Source organism: Lucilia sericata, unplaced genomic scaffold (assembly GCF_015586225.1).
Source record: "Lucilia sericata isolate MDLA Ls3-8-SP2 unplaced genomic scaffold, ASM1558622v1 Contig001126F_arrow, whole genome shotgun sequence".
NCBI lineage: Eukaryota > Metazoa > Arthropoda > Insecta > Diptera > Calliphoridae > Lucilia > Lucilia sericata.
In genome coordinates, this window is record NW_023995097.1 from 101,933 (window position 1) to 117,605 (window position 15,673).

Here is a 15,673-nt window from a genome sequence, read left to right on the forward strand (position 1 = left end):
TTAGTTAGTTAGTTAGTTAGTTAGTTAGTTAGTTAGTTAGTTAGTTAGTTAGTTAGTTAGTTAGTTAGTTAGTAGTTAGTTAGTTAGTTAGTTAGTTAGTTAGTTAGTTAGTTAGTAGTTAGTTAGTTAGTTAGTTAGTTAGTTAGTTAGTTAGTTAGTTAGTTAGTTAGTTAGTTAGTTAGTTAGTAGTTAGTTAGTTAGTTAGTTAGTTAGTTAGTAGTAGTAGTTAGTTAGTTAGTTAGTTAGTTAGTTAGTTAGTTCGTTAGTTAGTTAGTTAGTTAGTTAGTTAGTTAGTTAGTTAGTTAGTTAGTTAGTTTTAGTTAGTTAGTTAGTTAGTAGTTAGTTAGTTAGTTAGTTAGTTAGTAGTTAGTTAGTTAGTTAGTTAGTAGTTAGTTAGTTAGTCTAGTTAGTAGTTAGTTAGTTAGTTAGTTAGTTAGTTAGTTCGTTAGTTAGTTAGTTTTAGTTAGTTAGTAGTAGTTAGTTAGTTAGTTAGTTAGTTAGTTAGTTAGTTAGTTAGTTAGTTAGTAGTTAGTTAGTAGTTAGTTAGTTAGTAGTAGTTAGTAGTTAGTTAGTTAGTTAGTAGTTAGTAGTTAGTTAGTTAGTAGTAGTTAGTTAGTTAGTTAGTTAGTTAGTTCATTACTTCACTCATTTTTTGAAACCTTCGCTCCGTCTCCATATGACATTTTCAAATCTCTGCGGAAACTTACTAAATATTAAACCGAACATATTTTGCAGCTGTTCTATAAATGAACTTCAAGGAGTTTTTGTCACTATTTCAATCACTATCAAATTATATCCGTACAGAAAAATTTCCCATTTCCAAAGAGAATTTGTCCCGGCACACAATGCAAATCCAACTGACGTTTTACACTCTCATCCTCTCTTTCTGTTGTTATTTAAACTCCAAATGCTCTTTTTATAAACTGATGGTACTACTAACAAAAAACGATGTCACAAACGAAACCGCACACGAACAAAACTTCTGACAAAGGAAGACAAATAGAAAATAGAACAACAAAAACAGTTTGAAGTCAGTAAATATGCCGAAGCAGCGTATCCTTAAGCGACGAAGGCAAAATGACAATTCAGTTAAATGTTGGATTTACAGATAAACGGACGAAACGGAAATTGTATACAAAACCAAAACATCCTTTAACGCGAGTGTTGAAAACAGTAATAAATTTTATTAAATGAAATAATGATAATAAAAAAGAAAACACAAAGTTGTTAATATAATTAAAAAGAAAAAAAATAAAATTTCACAAATAGTGTAAATAAATTAAAATAATAAATAAAATCAAATTTATTTATTATGTGTTATTTAAATGAATTTCTTTGTCAAACAAATTGCAACTTTTATTGTATTCCCAATGCATTTGCATTTGCAGAAAAAATATAATGAAGAGAACAAAATAACAGAAATTAATGTCATCTTTAAGTATGTTTTATTTTGTTGGTTAAAATATTGTTGAAAAGAGTTTATTTGTTTTTATAAAAATATAACGCTACAAAAAGTGTTTTTATAAAAATAGCATAAACTATGGCGGTATTTCAAAGTTATTTAACTTTTAAAATCCTTAGAGATTTTTATTGTTGCAAAAATACTTTTACTTCTACTGCTAACCTTACTATGATTACCACTAGTAAATACTACTGTTATATTTAACAACCATTGCTAATACTTACTGCTGCTACTACTACTGCTGCTGCTGTTGCATACAACAAAACCACTTTTAATGCACATTGTGTCAATTTGTGTTAGTGTTTACATGCAGCTCGTTGTATATGGATTCCGGGTACACATACACGTATTTATACATATGTAAATTACTTATATCCTTTAAATAGCATTCAGTAAGTTTAAGTATGTTAGTATTTGGCAGTGTATTATTTTCCTTGCAACATTTTCTAAAGTCGATAGAATTTTTTGGTAAAATTTTTCATTTGATATTTTTGTATGTTGTGGTTATTAGGTTGTCCCATATAACATTTTTATATATTTTTTTCTTTTCATTAGATTTCATTTTCGAACTTCGAATCCAGTGCATAGAGAAAATATTGCCGTTTTTGTCAATCAAAATCAAAATCATTTTGGTTTTCTTTCGATTGCTTTTTAATGCCGATATAAATAGATTATATCATAAGTTTTCTTTCTGTTCATAGCTAAAAATCCATTGTAAGTTTTTCTCGGCGTTTAACTTTGTCTTGTATTGCGATGTCCGTCTATCCGAATTTTTCCAATAGAGTCGCAGGTTGTAATTATCAATAAAATTAAAAAAAAAAAAATACCAGATATGTGTGTATAATCTACATAGTCGCGTGACTATTTTCACTAAATTTCTCAGGAATCAGACTTCACCTAGCTCTATTTCAATTAACTTTTTTATTTCTCCTTTAATTTCTATTTAAACAATTTGTTATTTTTATTTTGTTATCTCTTTGTTTAAAACCTATGTTTACAAATTTGAAAAAAAACTTATTTGATTCAATTAATTTTTTAAAAAATTAATTGAAAATATTTTTCTAGCCTACTTTTCTATATTGTTTTTTTGTTCTGATATTTAATTTTAATATTCTTCTTTGGTTTCTTATACTGTTCAACGCATTCTTAAAAGCAAAGTATTAATTTAATTTTGTGAGAATTCAATTAATAAATTGATTGTTTTAAAGACTCTTTAATTCATTTGATTAATAAATTGATTAATTTTAAATTTTATTTTTATTAAATATGTAATTTGTTCAATTATTGAATTTATTTTAAATTTTGGATGAATTTTGCTAATAATTGTTTTGATTATTTCTTTAATTGAAAAAAAAATCTTTTTTTTTATTTCTTTCATATTTGATAATCTTTTTGATGATAGTTGTAAAACTTTTTTGATACACTTATTTTGATAATTGAAACGCATTTTCAGTTTTTAGATAGTAGTGATTTTACTTTTTTCGAAAAAGAGCTACAAAATATTTAAAGCTGAGGTCTGATTTTGATAAAATTTTGTCTAAATATTTCTCTTTTATTCAAATTTTATTCATATTATTGTTCTATAGCCTAGAAAGTTATTCTCAGATAAAACATATACCAAAACATTAGCATATATTGAAGCAAATATTATGACATAATTTTCATCGTTAAATATATAAAATGTAATTGTCAACAGAAATATAGTAAGATGCATAATAAGAGAGATATTCACAAAAATGGCAACATTAATTTTCCAGTTTGCTAAATATACCCACCCTTTAAAAAAATATTGAAATATTGATCATAGACCCACAAAAGTATATATATTCTGAGCCCTTATTAAATTCTAAGACGATCTTGCCATGTCTATCCGTCTGTCCGTCCGTCTGTCTGTCTGTTAAAAGCACGATAGAGTCCGAACAGAAAAGCTAGAGAGTTCAAATGTTCCACAAATATTTCTTATAGGTATCGGTCCACGTTTTCGCATAGCCTCCCTACAAGTTGCCCCCTGAACAACAGCTTTTACAATCAAAACTGTTTTAAAAATGCGAGTATAGCGATGAAATTCGACATAAATAAGTCTTATATGATCCCAATTCTCTATACCAAATTGTATGAGGATCGGCCCCCAATTGACCCTAACTCTCATATGTGGTCCCCTCCAACGCCCATTACTGTCTTAAAAATACGAGTGTAGCGCTGAAATTCGATATAAGTAAGTTTTTTTTTGAGTATCGGTCCATAATTTATCCTACTCTCCATATAAGAAAATGACTTTAACGCTTACTACTAGCGAGTATAGCTCTGAAATTCGACGAAGTTTCTTACGAGCACAAATCTCTCTTATGAGAATCGGTCCATAATTGACCCTTAAAAATGCGAGTATAGCTATGAAATTCGATATCCAGGCAATAAGTTTCTTACAAGCCAAAATCTCTATCGAATTTTATAATTGAACCACCCTACCGCACATATATGTTCATGGTTTTAAAGTTGGACACAAATATTTTGTTTTTAAAAATTAATATGTTGTTAATCCGAAAGGGATGTGTCCATAATTAACTTAAGCCCTATTGTAAATATCAACCAAATGTTTAAAGGGGAGCATTCTATTTTTCATTGAAATGTACGCCGCGAAAGTGCTGGTATGAGAGTAATTGCTGTACTTAATTTTTATGTCTTTAGCACACAGATCATCTGAAATACCAGAAATCTAATCCACCGAAATTGGCTTAAAGAGAACTTTGAAAGTTAAATTGCATAAGTTGTAATTTGGCACAAATTATCTGAAGAGAAAAAGAAGAATGCGGTATTATTTTGAATTTTTATTAGTTGAGCCAATTTTGGTAAACATATAACAATTAAGAGAATCCTCGAAATCGAATGGTCAGGTTGTATGACGAACTAATAATCCAATTTCATAAAATTACCTTTAAAATTGCGTCCTGTACATTGCAAAGAACGTTTACATGACACACGGACAGACATAGTTATATTGAATCACGAATTTATTATGAGGATATAAGACCAATGTTTTGTGCTTTATAGATATCCCCACTATGTTGGTGTAGGAAATACATTTTTCTATAATCTGTAAATAATTTACAAAAACATACATTTTTTTCCAACAAAAAGATGTTCCAAAATATTTCAGTAATAATTGTACTTATATGCCAAGCGAGAAATTTTTAAACAATTCGCAGTGAATTTTATATTTATGTCTTTTTAAATAATTGTACAATAAACCAGTTTTAAATGTCGTAGAAAAAAATTTTTGAAATTGATTCAGATTGATATAATATTTATCACTCCAACAAAGATTTTAAGAATCGATCACCAAAGGTCTCAAGCCAATATAAAGACTCCAACTTCATATTTTTCTATTCCTTCATTAATAATTTTCCCACCAGCCTTAATTTTTGTAGATTAAATATGTCATGAGGTTTAGTGGAGTAGAGCCACATCAGATTATATCATTATAACATTACTTTAAAATTCACTTTCATGGGACAACCTAATAAATATGCACAATTTAACAAAAAAAAATATTTGCAACTCGGTTAAACTATATTGTGTATACAGTAGGTTGTATGTAGTATGAGTATGCATGTGCAAGTATGAGAATGAAAACAATACTTAATAGTGCTGATGATGATGTTCGTTTCGTTTGTTACTCCGTATAGAACATGAATGTCACAATGTTAAAATGAGCGTAGTATGTACAGCATAAACAATCAAGTCCTGTTGCCTTAGAAAGCCTAAAGGCTGCTTTTATAAAAAACCAAACAAAAAAAAACAAGAAATTGTAGAAACAAACACCAGCAAAAATGAAGTCAACCTTAAATTCAAAACCAACTATACAAAACGCAACTGAACCCACCCAACATCATTAGGACTACAACTGAATCGAAACAAAGGAAGGAGTTAAAATAATAGACACACAGAGAGAATTGAAGAAAAGGAAAAAAATCGACGAAAAACACGGAAAATTTTTATAAAACTGCACTAAAATAACAGCGGCAACAATAGTGAAATTTTCCTTTTGAGCACAACGTAAATTTTTTATTCAACTCACACCAAACCACGCTGCTCCAACAAACACACACACAACCGACAACTAACTGTCTTTTATAAATTGTGCTGCATCCTTTCAATTCCATTCCAGTTTATTTACTCTTCCTATTTTTTCTGCGTATTGCTAAAGTTTGTACTATTATTTTTACTTTCTACCTACTATAACATCAGTAAAATTGTATGTGTTCGGTGCAACAGCAAATAATAAAAAAAAAAACTTTAACCAACATCATCATCGTCAACATCATTGACTCACAGTAGAGCAACAAAATACAGAAACAACAGCAGCAGCATAATGTCCTCGTGCCCTTCAGGATTAATCGCTTATTCAGCAATCGTTTTACTTTGTACTTCCGGTAAGTGAAAATGTCTCTTTTTGTATATTTGTATTTTTCGTATTTTGTACATGTATTTGTATTTATCGTATACATATACAATTGTAGTCCTGCTTATTCAGATTTGGTATTGTAATTGTATAAGTAGACGTCAGGATGTGTATATGTGTTTGTGTGTGAGACTGAATATAAATGTTGTATTTTAAAGATTGCATTTCATTGAACTGAATTGCATTTCAATGTTATTCAATAAACTTGAAATGTATACTGTATTAATGCAACATGCAACATACTGCCACATTTATATTCATTCACACAAACACACATACAGTTTCCTGATGAAAAACAAAAGAAACAAGAAAAGAAACAACAATAAAAGAAAAATTAAAGAAATATATTTCATTTAATTAAATTTTCTTTCTCAACATAAGTACTTCTACAGAAAAATTCAGCTACTTTTCGTTACTCCATAATAATAGTTCTTTTTCATTTGGTTACTCAATATTATTCGATTCTTTTGGAGTATTTTCAATTAAATTTTCTATTAGAAAATCATATTGTCTTTTATCACTGCTGCTTTTCTTTAACAATATTAAGCTGTCGACGTTCTTAGAGAAAATCCAGATCTTTTTAGAAATAGTGCACAAAACTACAATAAATATGCAAATATTCGTTACTCAATACATTTTCAACACTAATGAATACCGTCTGCATTGAAAGTAATTTTCTTGTGCAATTTATTAACTTTAAATATTTAACTTCAATTAAATTTTAAGAATTTTTATTTGTTATTTAAATTTGTTTTGCCTTATGGGGGCGACGAGTGAGAGTTTAATTTAATTAAAAAACCAAATTTATTTTCAAAAAGAAAATATAAATAAATAAATTGGAATGCATTGAAGCTCTTAATTAAGTAAATAATTAATTAATTTATTATTAGAATATACAATTTATAGACACAAAATATTTTTTATAAAATGCATATTTATACCCTACACTATTACAATGGGGAGGGTTTGATGGGTTTGTGCTGACGTTTGTCCAATGGCCAACCAAACCAATTGACTTTAAAAATTGAAAATGACTTTTCAAGTCGATTTTGCTATGGCCACTCCCGACTACTATTAGTATAGCGTAAAACTTTTATTACCGTCTGGAAGATTTTTGAACTGAATACTACAAAATATATAATTTTGTGAATTTTAATAAATGTTTAGTATTTTCGGTGTATGAGTAAGTTTTTTGTTACAATCGAGTTCTAGAGTAGATATATTATTGTTTCGATTTTTTTATTTATTAGTGACATTAATAATATTTTAACAAAATATCCTTCATTCATCAGAAAATTTCGGTATTGAAAATGAAACTTCATCACTAAATGATAGTATAAATTATGGAATTAAAAATTGTAAATTTAATAAAATTTTACATTTTACTTTTATTTCATTTGGCTGATTTTCAATACAAATTTCTTGGATTTTCAGATGAACAAACTCGGACAGACGGACATATGTAGCTAAGTCAAATTGCATAAGAATCCAGAATATTTGTACATATATGGGCAATATCAGAAAATTGTCGAAAGGAGTTCAGAGAGCTATTTTTTCATTGTTTCCAAAAAAATTTTTTGAAATTTTTAAAAATTTTATTTAAAAAATAAATTTTTAAATTTTTTTCAAAAAACTCCATTTGTTTTGCTCAAAAAAAAAACCTTAGACAATTTCTTTTAAGAGGGATGCGAGTGGGATAACTATCAAAAAAATCATTTTTTTAACTTTTGCTCAAAAGAAAGCTTAAACCATTACCTTTAAGAGCTTTGTGATTAGAGCAAAGTTAAAAGTGAGTTAAAATATTATTTTTGTTTTCCTCATATGGCCCTTGCATCCCACTAAGTAACCACAAAGCTCTTACAGAAAATGGTCTAAGCTTTCATTTGAGTAAAAAAATAAGACAAAAACGTCTGTTTAAAAAAAGGAGAAAATTAAGTGGCAAATATTGAAAATAATCTTATTCTTTAGTTAAACAATATATATTTGAATAGATATCCCACTCGTATCCTATTATCCCATAAAGCTCTTCAAGGAAATTATATAAACTTTCTTTTGAGCAAAAAAAGAAAATTATTGAAAAAAAAATTTAAAAAACAATTTTAATAAAAATGTTGGAAGCAATCAAGAAATAGCTCTATGAACTCCTTTGGACATTTTTTGCTAGTACTAATAGGTGAAAAGTTACACTCATTTTAATAAAACCCTGTATGACCAAAATGTCCAACTTTGTCCTCTAAGTCGGGCAGTTCTGGACCGATAGCGGTGTCTTGTTTACCATTCAATAGTACTATCCTTGGTGCGAATTTTATCAAAATCGGAAGACATCGATTTTTAAAGACTTGTGGTCTGACCAGATTACCGTTTAAATCTGGTGCTACTGATGCTGACTGTCTCGTTAATCAACCCAATAATGTTTAGGAGATGACAATAGGATTATCATGATAATGATGATCACGGTCTTTATTTTATCCACTAATTTCAGTTTCTTTGTCGAATTATGTTCGGGGTTTACCGATTTCATACCGTATTTATCAATATAAAAATAAATCGTTGAGAGGTAACTCCAAAAAACATCGATAAAAAAAGAACTGATTAAATTTAAATATTTGTATTTGCTTATGTCATTATTTTAACACGTTGGTAACACCGTCCAACAAAAAGAGAAAAAAATCATTAGACATGAACCGGATGATATACGTCTGAAACTATAAATTTAATGGAGAATAATTGTGTTTTTAGTTTTTTATTTCGTGATCCTGTATCCTTTTTAAAGTACTTCAAGGTTTTAAAAAAAAACATTTTTCAAAAAATATTTTAAAATACTTCTACTGATCAAACAATGCCAAATTTAATGTCAAGAGAACATGAAGAGTTGGAAAATATTTTTCATAATTTCTTTTATACTGTCAGGACAAAAATTTGTCAAAAATGTCTTTTAAAATGTTTATCCTTTATTATCTATTAAGGTTTTCAATATTTTTTTTTTTAATTTTGAAAGACATTTTTAACATCTTTTGATCCAGGCGGAATAAAATAAAAATAACACATAGTATTTTTCAACTCTTCTTGTTCTCTTGACATCAAATTTAGTATTTTTTGATCAGTAAAAGTATTTTTAAATATTTTTTGAAAAATACACTTTTTAAAACTTTGAAGTCCTTTAAAAAGGATACAGGATCACGAAATGAAAAATTAAAAAAGTAGTTTTTCTGCATTAATTTTCTAGTTTCAGACGTATATCATCCGGTTCGTGTCTAATTTTGAGTGTCGGATGGTGTAATATTAACACGTTGATATTTATTGCGGGTTAAATAGCGATTTTCACATAAAAATAATATTATTTCTTTTTGTGTAAAACACAGTGTTAACTCGCAATCAAATAAAATGCGCAAACCAAATGGCAAAAGAAAGTTATAACTTGACACCTTATAAGTAATTTATACATTATGTAGTTGCCATTGATAAGTAATTTGTTGAGTGAGTACAAGTCAGGTTATTGCTGGGTATATATTCGTATTTTTCACAAAAAGTTATGTTTTGAAGGTTTTACAAAATTAAATTTTCTCCTTACGTTTCAGACTATTGTCCAGTAAAAACTTTTAGCATTTTAACATGGTAATGAACATGTTAAAATGCTAAAATTTACTTACATAATAGCATTTTAAGTCATTATTTTAACATGGTGATGTCATTGGAGGCAAGTACTTACCACAAACGATTACAAGTAATTCGAAAAAGTAAATCTCATGAAAATACGTATACAGCCTCTATATCTACAATGGCAAGATGACTAATGAATTAGAAAGTATTTATATAACACATTATTAGTAAGGCCTTATTAGGCTACTTCTATGTAATCCAGACGATATAAGTAATTACAATTGAAAGCCATTACCTAGTTTTTGCTGCGTGCATACTTGATTTTTTGGAAGCAACAGTTTTTCATTGGGCTAGTATTTAAATATTTATTTTTAGCAGAAAAATGCTAGGAAATTTATTGAAATCGATTGCATTTTCATCTACCAAAAAATATTTCTTTTACTTTCGCTTTGGATCTATAACATTAGACCTGCTCGCAGATGTATGTATATGTATATATATTTTAATTGTTCACAGGTAAATAACAATTGAAAAGGCCAAACTGGCAACTTTGTTCATACCCAAAGTTACATATTACTTTATACTTATATAGTTAGTTGTCAGTTATTTATTTATATAGTGAAGAGTTTGTTGTTCAAAATAAGAAACAAATATTGGACCTATACAAGTTAAAGGTTTTTGTTGGGCAGGTCTTATAAACATTTTTGTATTAGATTTCACTTGTATTATTGCAATTCTATATAATAAAACTAAAAACTGTGTATTGTACATGAATTTGTAGTATATTTGAGTATTTCAAGTGCAATACTTTTAGTATCAATTCAATTCTAAATGAAATTTAAGAACTTTTCAATTTCCATATGTATACAGTTTACATTTTTTTGTGCCCTAAAGTAAGTTTGTCAATTCATTTGTAATTTATTTAAAATTGCAATCCTTTTAGCCATACCCTTCTCTTACTGTCTGTCTATAAGAAAAACGTTTGTGTATTGAAATTCGACAAAATCGGCTCTTTGATTTTAAACCAAAATTTTCATATACAAATCGATTTGTTTAATAAAACATTAATTTACTTTTCATATGTAGTTTAAAGAACTATTTGCATTAAACAGTACTTGGTATACTATAGCCTCTGTTTTATTAATTTGTATTTGCTGAAAGGGTATATAAAATTCGTTACAACCATCTTTAGAAATCTAAATTGTATTACATAAAAACATTACGTTATTTTTACATCTATTTCTATTTTAATAAACATTACATTCATACAAGAGTAGCAAATAAATGAAATTGAATAAATATTTACGTAAAAATCGAAGTAATGAAATTCTTGTTTTACAAATAAATTTATTTTTATAAAATATAAAATTTTCTTCTTTAAGAAAAATATGCGAGAACAAATATATAAATATGTTTAATATTTAATATTTTAAACCAAAAGATTTTGCTTGTGCATTTTTTTTACAAAAAAAAAAAATCCATTTATTTTATTAAAAAATGTTATTTGTTTAAAATAAAATTATAATTTTTTTTTTAAATTTGAACAAAACATTTAAGATCCCAGCGAAACATAAATATAGTATTTCCAAAAGGATGACTTCAGTAGATTTTATAACTTTCAAGAAGTTAGAATGACTTCCAAGGAAGTAATTGTAATGTTTTTTAAAAGTGCACAAGCTGCTGCTTCAGCTTCCACAATAGATTGAAGCAAAATTACTTCCTCGAAAATACTTCCAAAAAAGAACATACAAATTACTTCAATCGCATAACTATAGAAGACTTCATATAGTAAATTCCGTTTCATTTTCGATTTTAGAGAAGTTACTTTTTTGCTTGGTTTTTTTTTATATTAAAATCATTTGTGGTACATTAGTTTTACACAACAGTTTTTATTTTCACAATCTGGATAGAGTAAATATTTTAGTTTAATTTTCATTTAAATTCAATTTAAAAGTAAAATTATGTCAAATACAAAAACAAACAAAAATTAAAAACATTAACACTTTAGTTGTTAGTTCAAGTGAAAATGTCAGTGTTGTCAATTATGCTGTTAAAATCATTTATTTATTATAATGATTGAAAACATATTTATTAAGCTATGTTCGTCTGCCATCCCCATAAATAAGGGAGATATAAGCAAAATTGCAAAACAGTCCATGAAAATATTGTCAAAATTACAATTTTTCTATATAATGACAAATTAGAAATAGAATAGAAAAACTAGTAGGAAAGTATAGTCGGTCATGGCCGACCATATAATACCCTACACCATGAGTATATTTAAAAAATTTTTATATTTCATAAAGAAACTTTTATGTTGAATTTTACCTTAATTCCAAAGTATTTAAGCAATTTATTGATAAAAAACTAATTTTCTAAATGAGGCTTTATATAGGAGTATAGGTCAAACATGGGTCGATCCTCATTAAATTTGGGAAAAGGATATATTTTTAAATAACAACTAGTTATGTTGAGTGTCATTGCGATACAAATGGTTACAAGTCAATTTCAGACGTTTAAAAATATGTTTGAAGGGGGGTTTGTATGGGGGCTAGGGTCAAATAAAGGCGGATCATTACGAAAATCTGCAGTATCATTTATACTTATATAAAACTTATTTGTGCCAATTTTTGGAGAGATAATAGTATATTTTAAAAAGCCCAAATCGGGAGGTACGGTTGTATGGGCGCTAGTTGAAATAATGGACCGATTTCAACCATTTTCAATAGATTTCGTTCCTGTGCCAAAAAACATGTTTGGTCCAAATTTCACCAAATTATGTTGAAAATTGCGGCCTGTACCTTGCGCACAAGGTTTACATAAACAGCCAGCCAGCCGGACAGACGGACGGACATGTCTTAATCGACTCAAAAAGTGATTCTGAATCGATCGGTATACTTTGAGGTGGGTGTAGGACCAATATTTTTGTGTGTTACAAACATCAGCGCAAACGTATAATACCCTCCCCACTATAGTGGTGTAGGGTATAAAAAAGGTAAAAGTACAATTGGGACGAATTTCCTATAGCATGACGAACTATTCGACAAAAATTCGATGCGTAAACTCGTCGAATGGAGCACAATCCAATTATACATACATACTGCATATTCGTTTCAATATTTCTATGTTCGAAATTGGAAAATGTAAGAAAAAATAATTAAAATTATATTTATGTCAATGCCTACGATTTCGAGATAATTTTAACAGCTTTAAAATTTATTTGAACATTATTTCGAAATCACAAAATGTAAGAAGTTAGCCTAGAAAAGAACTTAAATTATATTTTTGTGAATACAAACAATTTAGAGATGTTTAATATCATTAAAATGTTTTCGAACATAGCATTGTTTTGTCAAGAGTACTCCAGATGGTCAATGTTTTTATTGACTTTAAACATTTTTCGAACTTTGGTTCAAATTTTCGAAAATTTTGATTTTTAGTTTTTATACCTTAGATATACAAATTTTTCGAACATAACTTTAAATTTTCGAATTTAATATCGAATATTTGATCATAATATTGTAATGTCATTAGCTGTGCTTACGGCTGCTAAATTACAGCAAATCGGGCTTCGGGAATTGGTTTTTCAAATAAACGTTTCGCATAGTTCATTACCTACAATTGTGTACATTTTCATATATACAAGTGTGTTCTATTTCAGGCGACGAATATTCGTTTCGAAAAATTTGTCGTTCGTCCCAATTGTGTGTATACTAAAAAATACAACGTTGATATTTTATGTGCAAGTTAACTGCTTAAAACAAATGGTTTATAAGCTTCGGCACAGCCGAATATAACACTTTTACTTTTGTTAATTTCCAAATAGAATTTCAGATATGTATATGTTCAATATGCTATAACGATAAGGGGGCAGGGGTAAATATGGGCCTATACTTAAAAATATTAGTTCAGGAATATATATTTTATTAAAGTTATTTGTGCAGAACTGTGTCATGATACTAGTGTTTATAAATGAATTATTGACATTCAAGCCATTTTTATGGGGACTAGGGTTAAATGATGCCCGATCATAGTGAAAATCGGCATTATCATTTACTCTATGTTTCTACGATTATCTTGAAAACTGCTACCTATATCGTGCGCACAAAGTTGGCATGTACACACAGACGGACATAGACATAGCTTAATCGAAAATGAGCCGATTAGTATAAGTTAAGGTGGGTGTAGAACCAATACTTGTGGGTGTTACAAATATCAGTTCAAACGCATAATTTTAAACCAATTCTAAAAAATGGTAAAGTAATTAATAGAACTATCTGCATGAAATCATAAACCGATTTAAACAATTTTCACATTTTTTTTCCTTAGCTTTTCTAAAATCTTGAATTAATCTTTTAGCCACACTGTTTCAGTATGTGTGAATATTTCTATTGCAGTTATTTTATTGCTTTTACTGGCACAACACTAGTATTTTATGTGGTTTGTAAAGACCATTGGTCACAGAACATTGAAGTCATCTACATACATACGTGGGTCAATGGGGAAGGCTTTAAGAAAGAAGATCTAATTTTAACAGGAAAGAGTAACATTAGAATATTGTATTTGGAAATGCCTACATGTATGTGAACCAATATCTTTATTTGATATTTACTAACAATTATGTCAAATATAAACAAAACCTTAAAAATGTTGTATAAATATTTGGGTTCATATAAAACTTATTTCAGTAGAATTCTTGAAGATAAAAATTAGTTTACATAGTTTACGCCGGTTGTAAGTCTGATTAAAAGAATTCTCAATGGATTAATTTGATAATTTTTACAATTTAAACTTAAAATTAAAAAATAAATTTCACAAAATTTCTCCATAAATACAATATTTATGAGTATTTTTGCAGTATTTCGGAGAGTCGAATGGGGCTAGGGTAAATCGTACGACAATGTTTGTTATTTAAATTACTAAACAGACTGCATTGGTTCGAACTTTAGAAAAATTATCAATATTTTGATAGATATAAAAAATCATTATTATTATTATATAAAAATTAAATTAGTTGCTTATATAGAAATAGTTTTTGATTTTCAAATAAATATGTATATCACGACACACATTACTGCATATAAATTTCAATATCATTTTGTTTATAATTTAAATGATGTTAAATTACACTGTTATTATTTCCTGCATAAATAGTATAGAAATTATGGTAATCATGTCTAGACTTACTAACAATTATATTTCGTATAAATAATATTTATGATGTGTATAATAAAAATTTCATACATATTTTCTATTTAACATGCAAAGCTAAAAGTGTTAGAACTAAATATTTTTTGTGTTGCATATACATAATTGCTTTTCTGAGTTGAACGTAGGAAGTGTGTGTAGAAGAACTTATTAACTTCTTTTAATATTTTTAAATTTAACCAAAAATTATTTTATATAAAATGTCCGTCCATAGTTCAAAGGCAATTAACAATAATTCATAAATAAAGAAATTGATTAGGAAATGCATCAAGTCCTTTAGAGATAAATACATTGAACGATAATAATATAGATATTGCTATAAAATCACTGTATCGAGACTATTAAAGTAGACTTTTCATGGCGCATGGATGTTCTGGATATGTTGTACACGCTGCGTATGAGTATTATTTAATTATATTAAATAGTACTCATACATACGAAATCACAAAATGTAAGAAGTTAGCCTAGAAAAGAACTTAAATTATATTTTTGTGAATACAAACAATTTAGAGATGTTTAATATCATTAAAATGTTTTCGAACATAGCATTGTTTTGTCAAGAGTACTCCAGATGGTCAATGTTTTTATTGACTTTAAACATTTTTCGAACTTTGGTTCAAATTTTCGAAAATTTTGATTTTTAGTTTTTATACCTTAGATATACAAATTTTTCGAACATAACTTTAAATTTTCGAATTTAATATCGAATATTTGATCATAATATTGTAATGTCATTAGCTGTGCTTACGGCTGCTAAATTACAGCAAATCGGGCTTCGGGAATTGGTTTTTCAAATAAACGTTTCGCATAGTTCATTACCTACAATTGTGTACATTTTCATATATACAAGTGTGTTCTATTTCAGGCGACGAATATTCGTTTCGAAAAATTTGTCGTTCGTCCCAATTGTGTGTATACTAAAAAATACAACGTTGATATTTTAT

General features: G+C 27.7%; 1 protein-coding gene across 1 annotated transcript in view; it reads left to right on the forward strand.

Annotated features, from left to right (window-relative positions):
• The first annotated feature begins 1,121 nt into the window (after positions 1-1,121).
• The window catches only part of LOC119610141 (carbonic anhydrase-related protein 10), a 42,280-nt gene continuing 27,728 nt past the window's right edge, over positions 1,122-15,673 (forward strand). The window contains exons 1-2 of the mRNA XM_037965251.1: positions 1,122-1,438; positions 5,106-5,892. Of these exons, the coding sequence (XP_037821179.1) occupies positions 5,832-5,892 (61 nt within the window). The 5' untranslated portion in view covers positions 1,122-1,438; positions 5,106-5,831. The remainder of the gene's footprint in view (positions 1,439-5,105; positions 5,893-15,673) is intronic.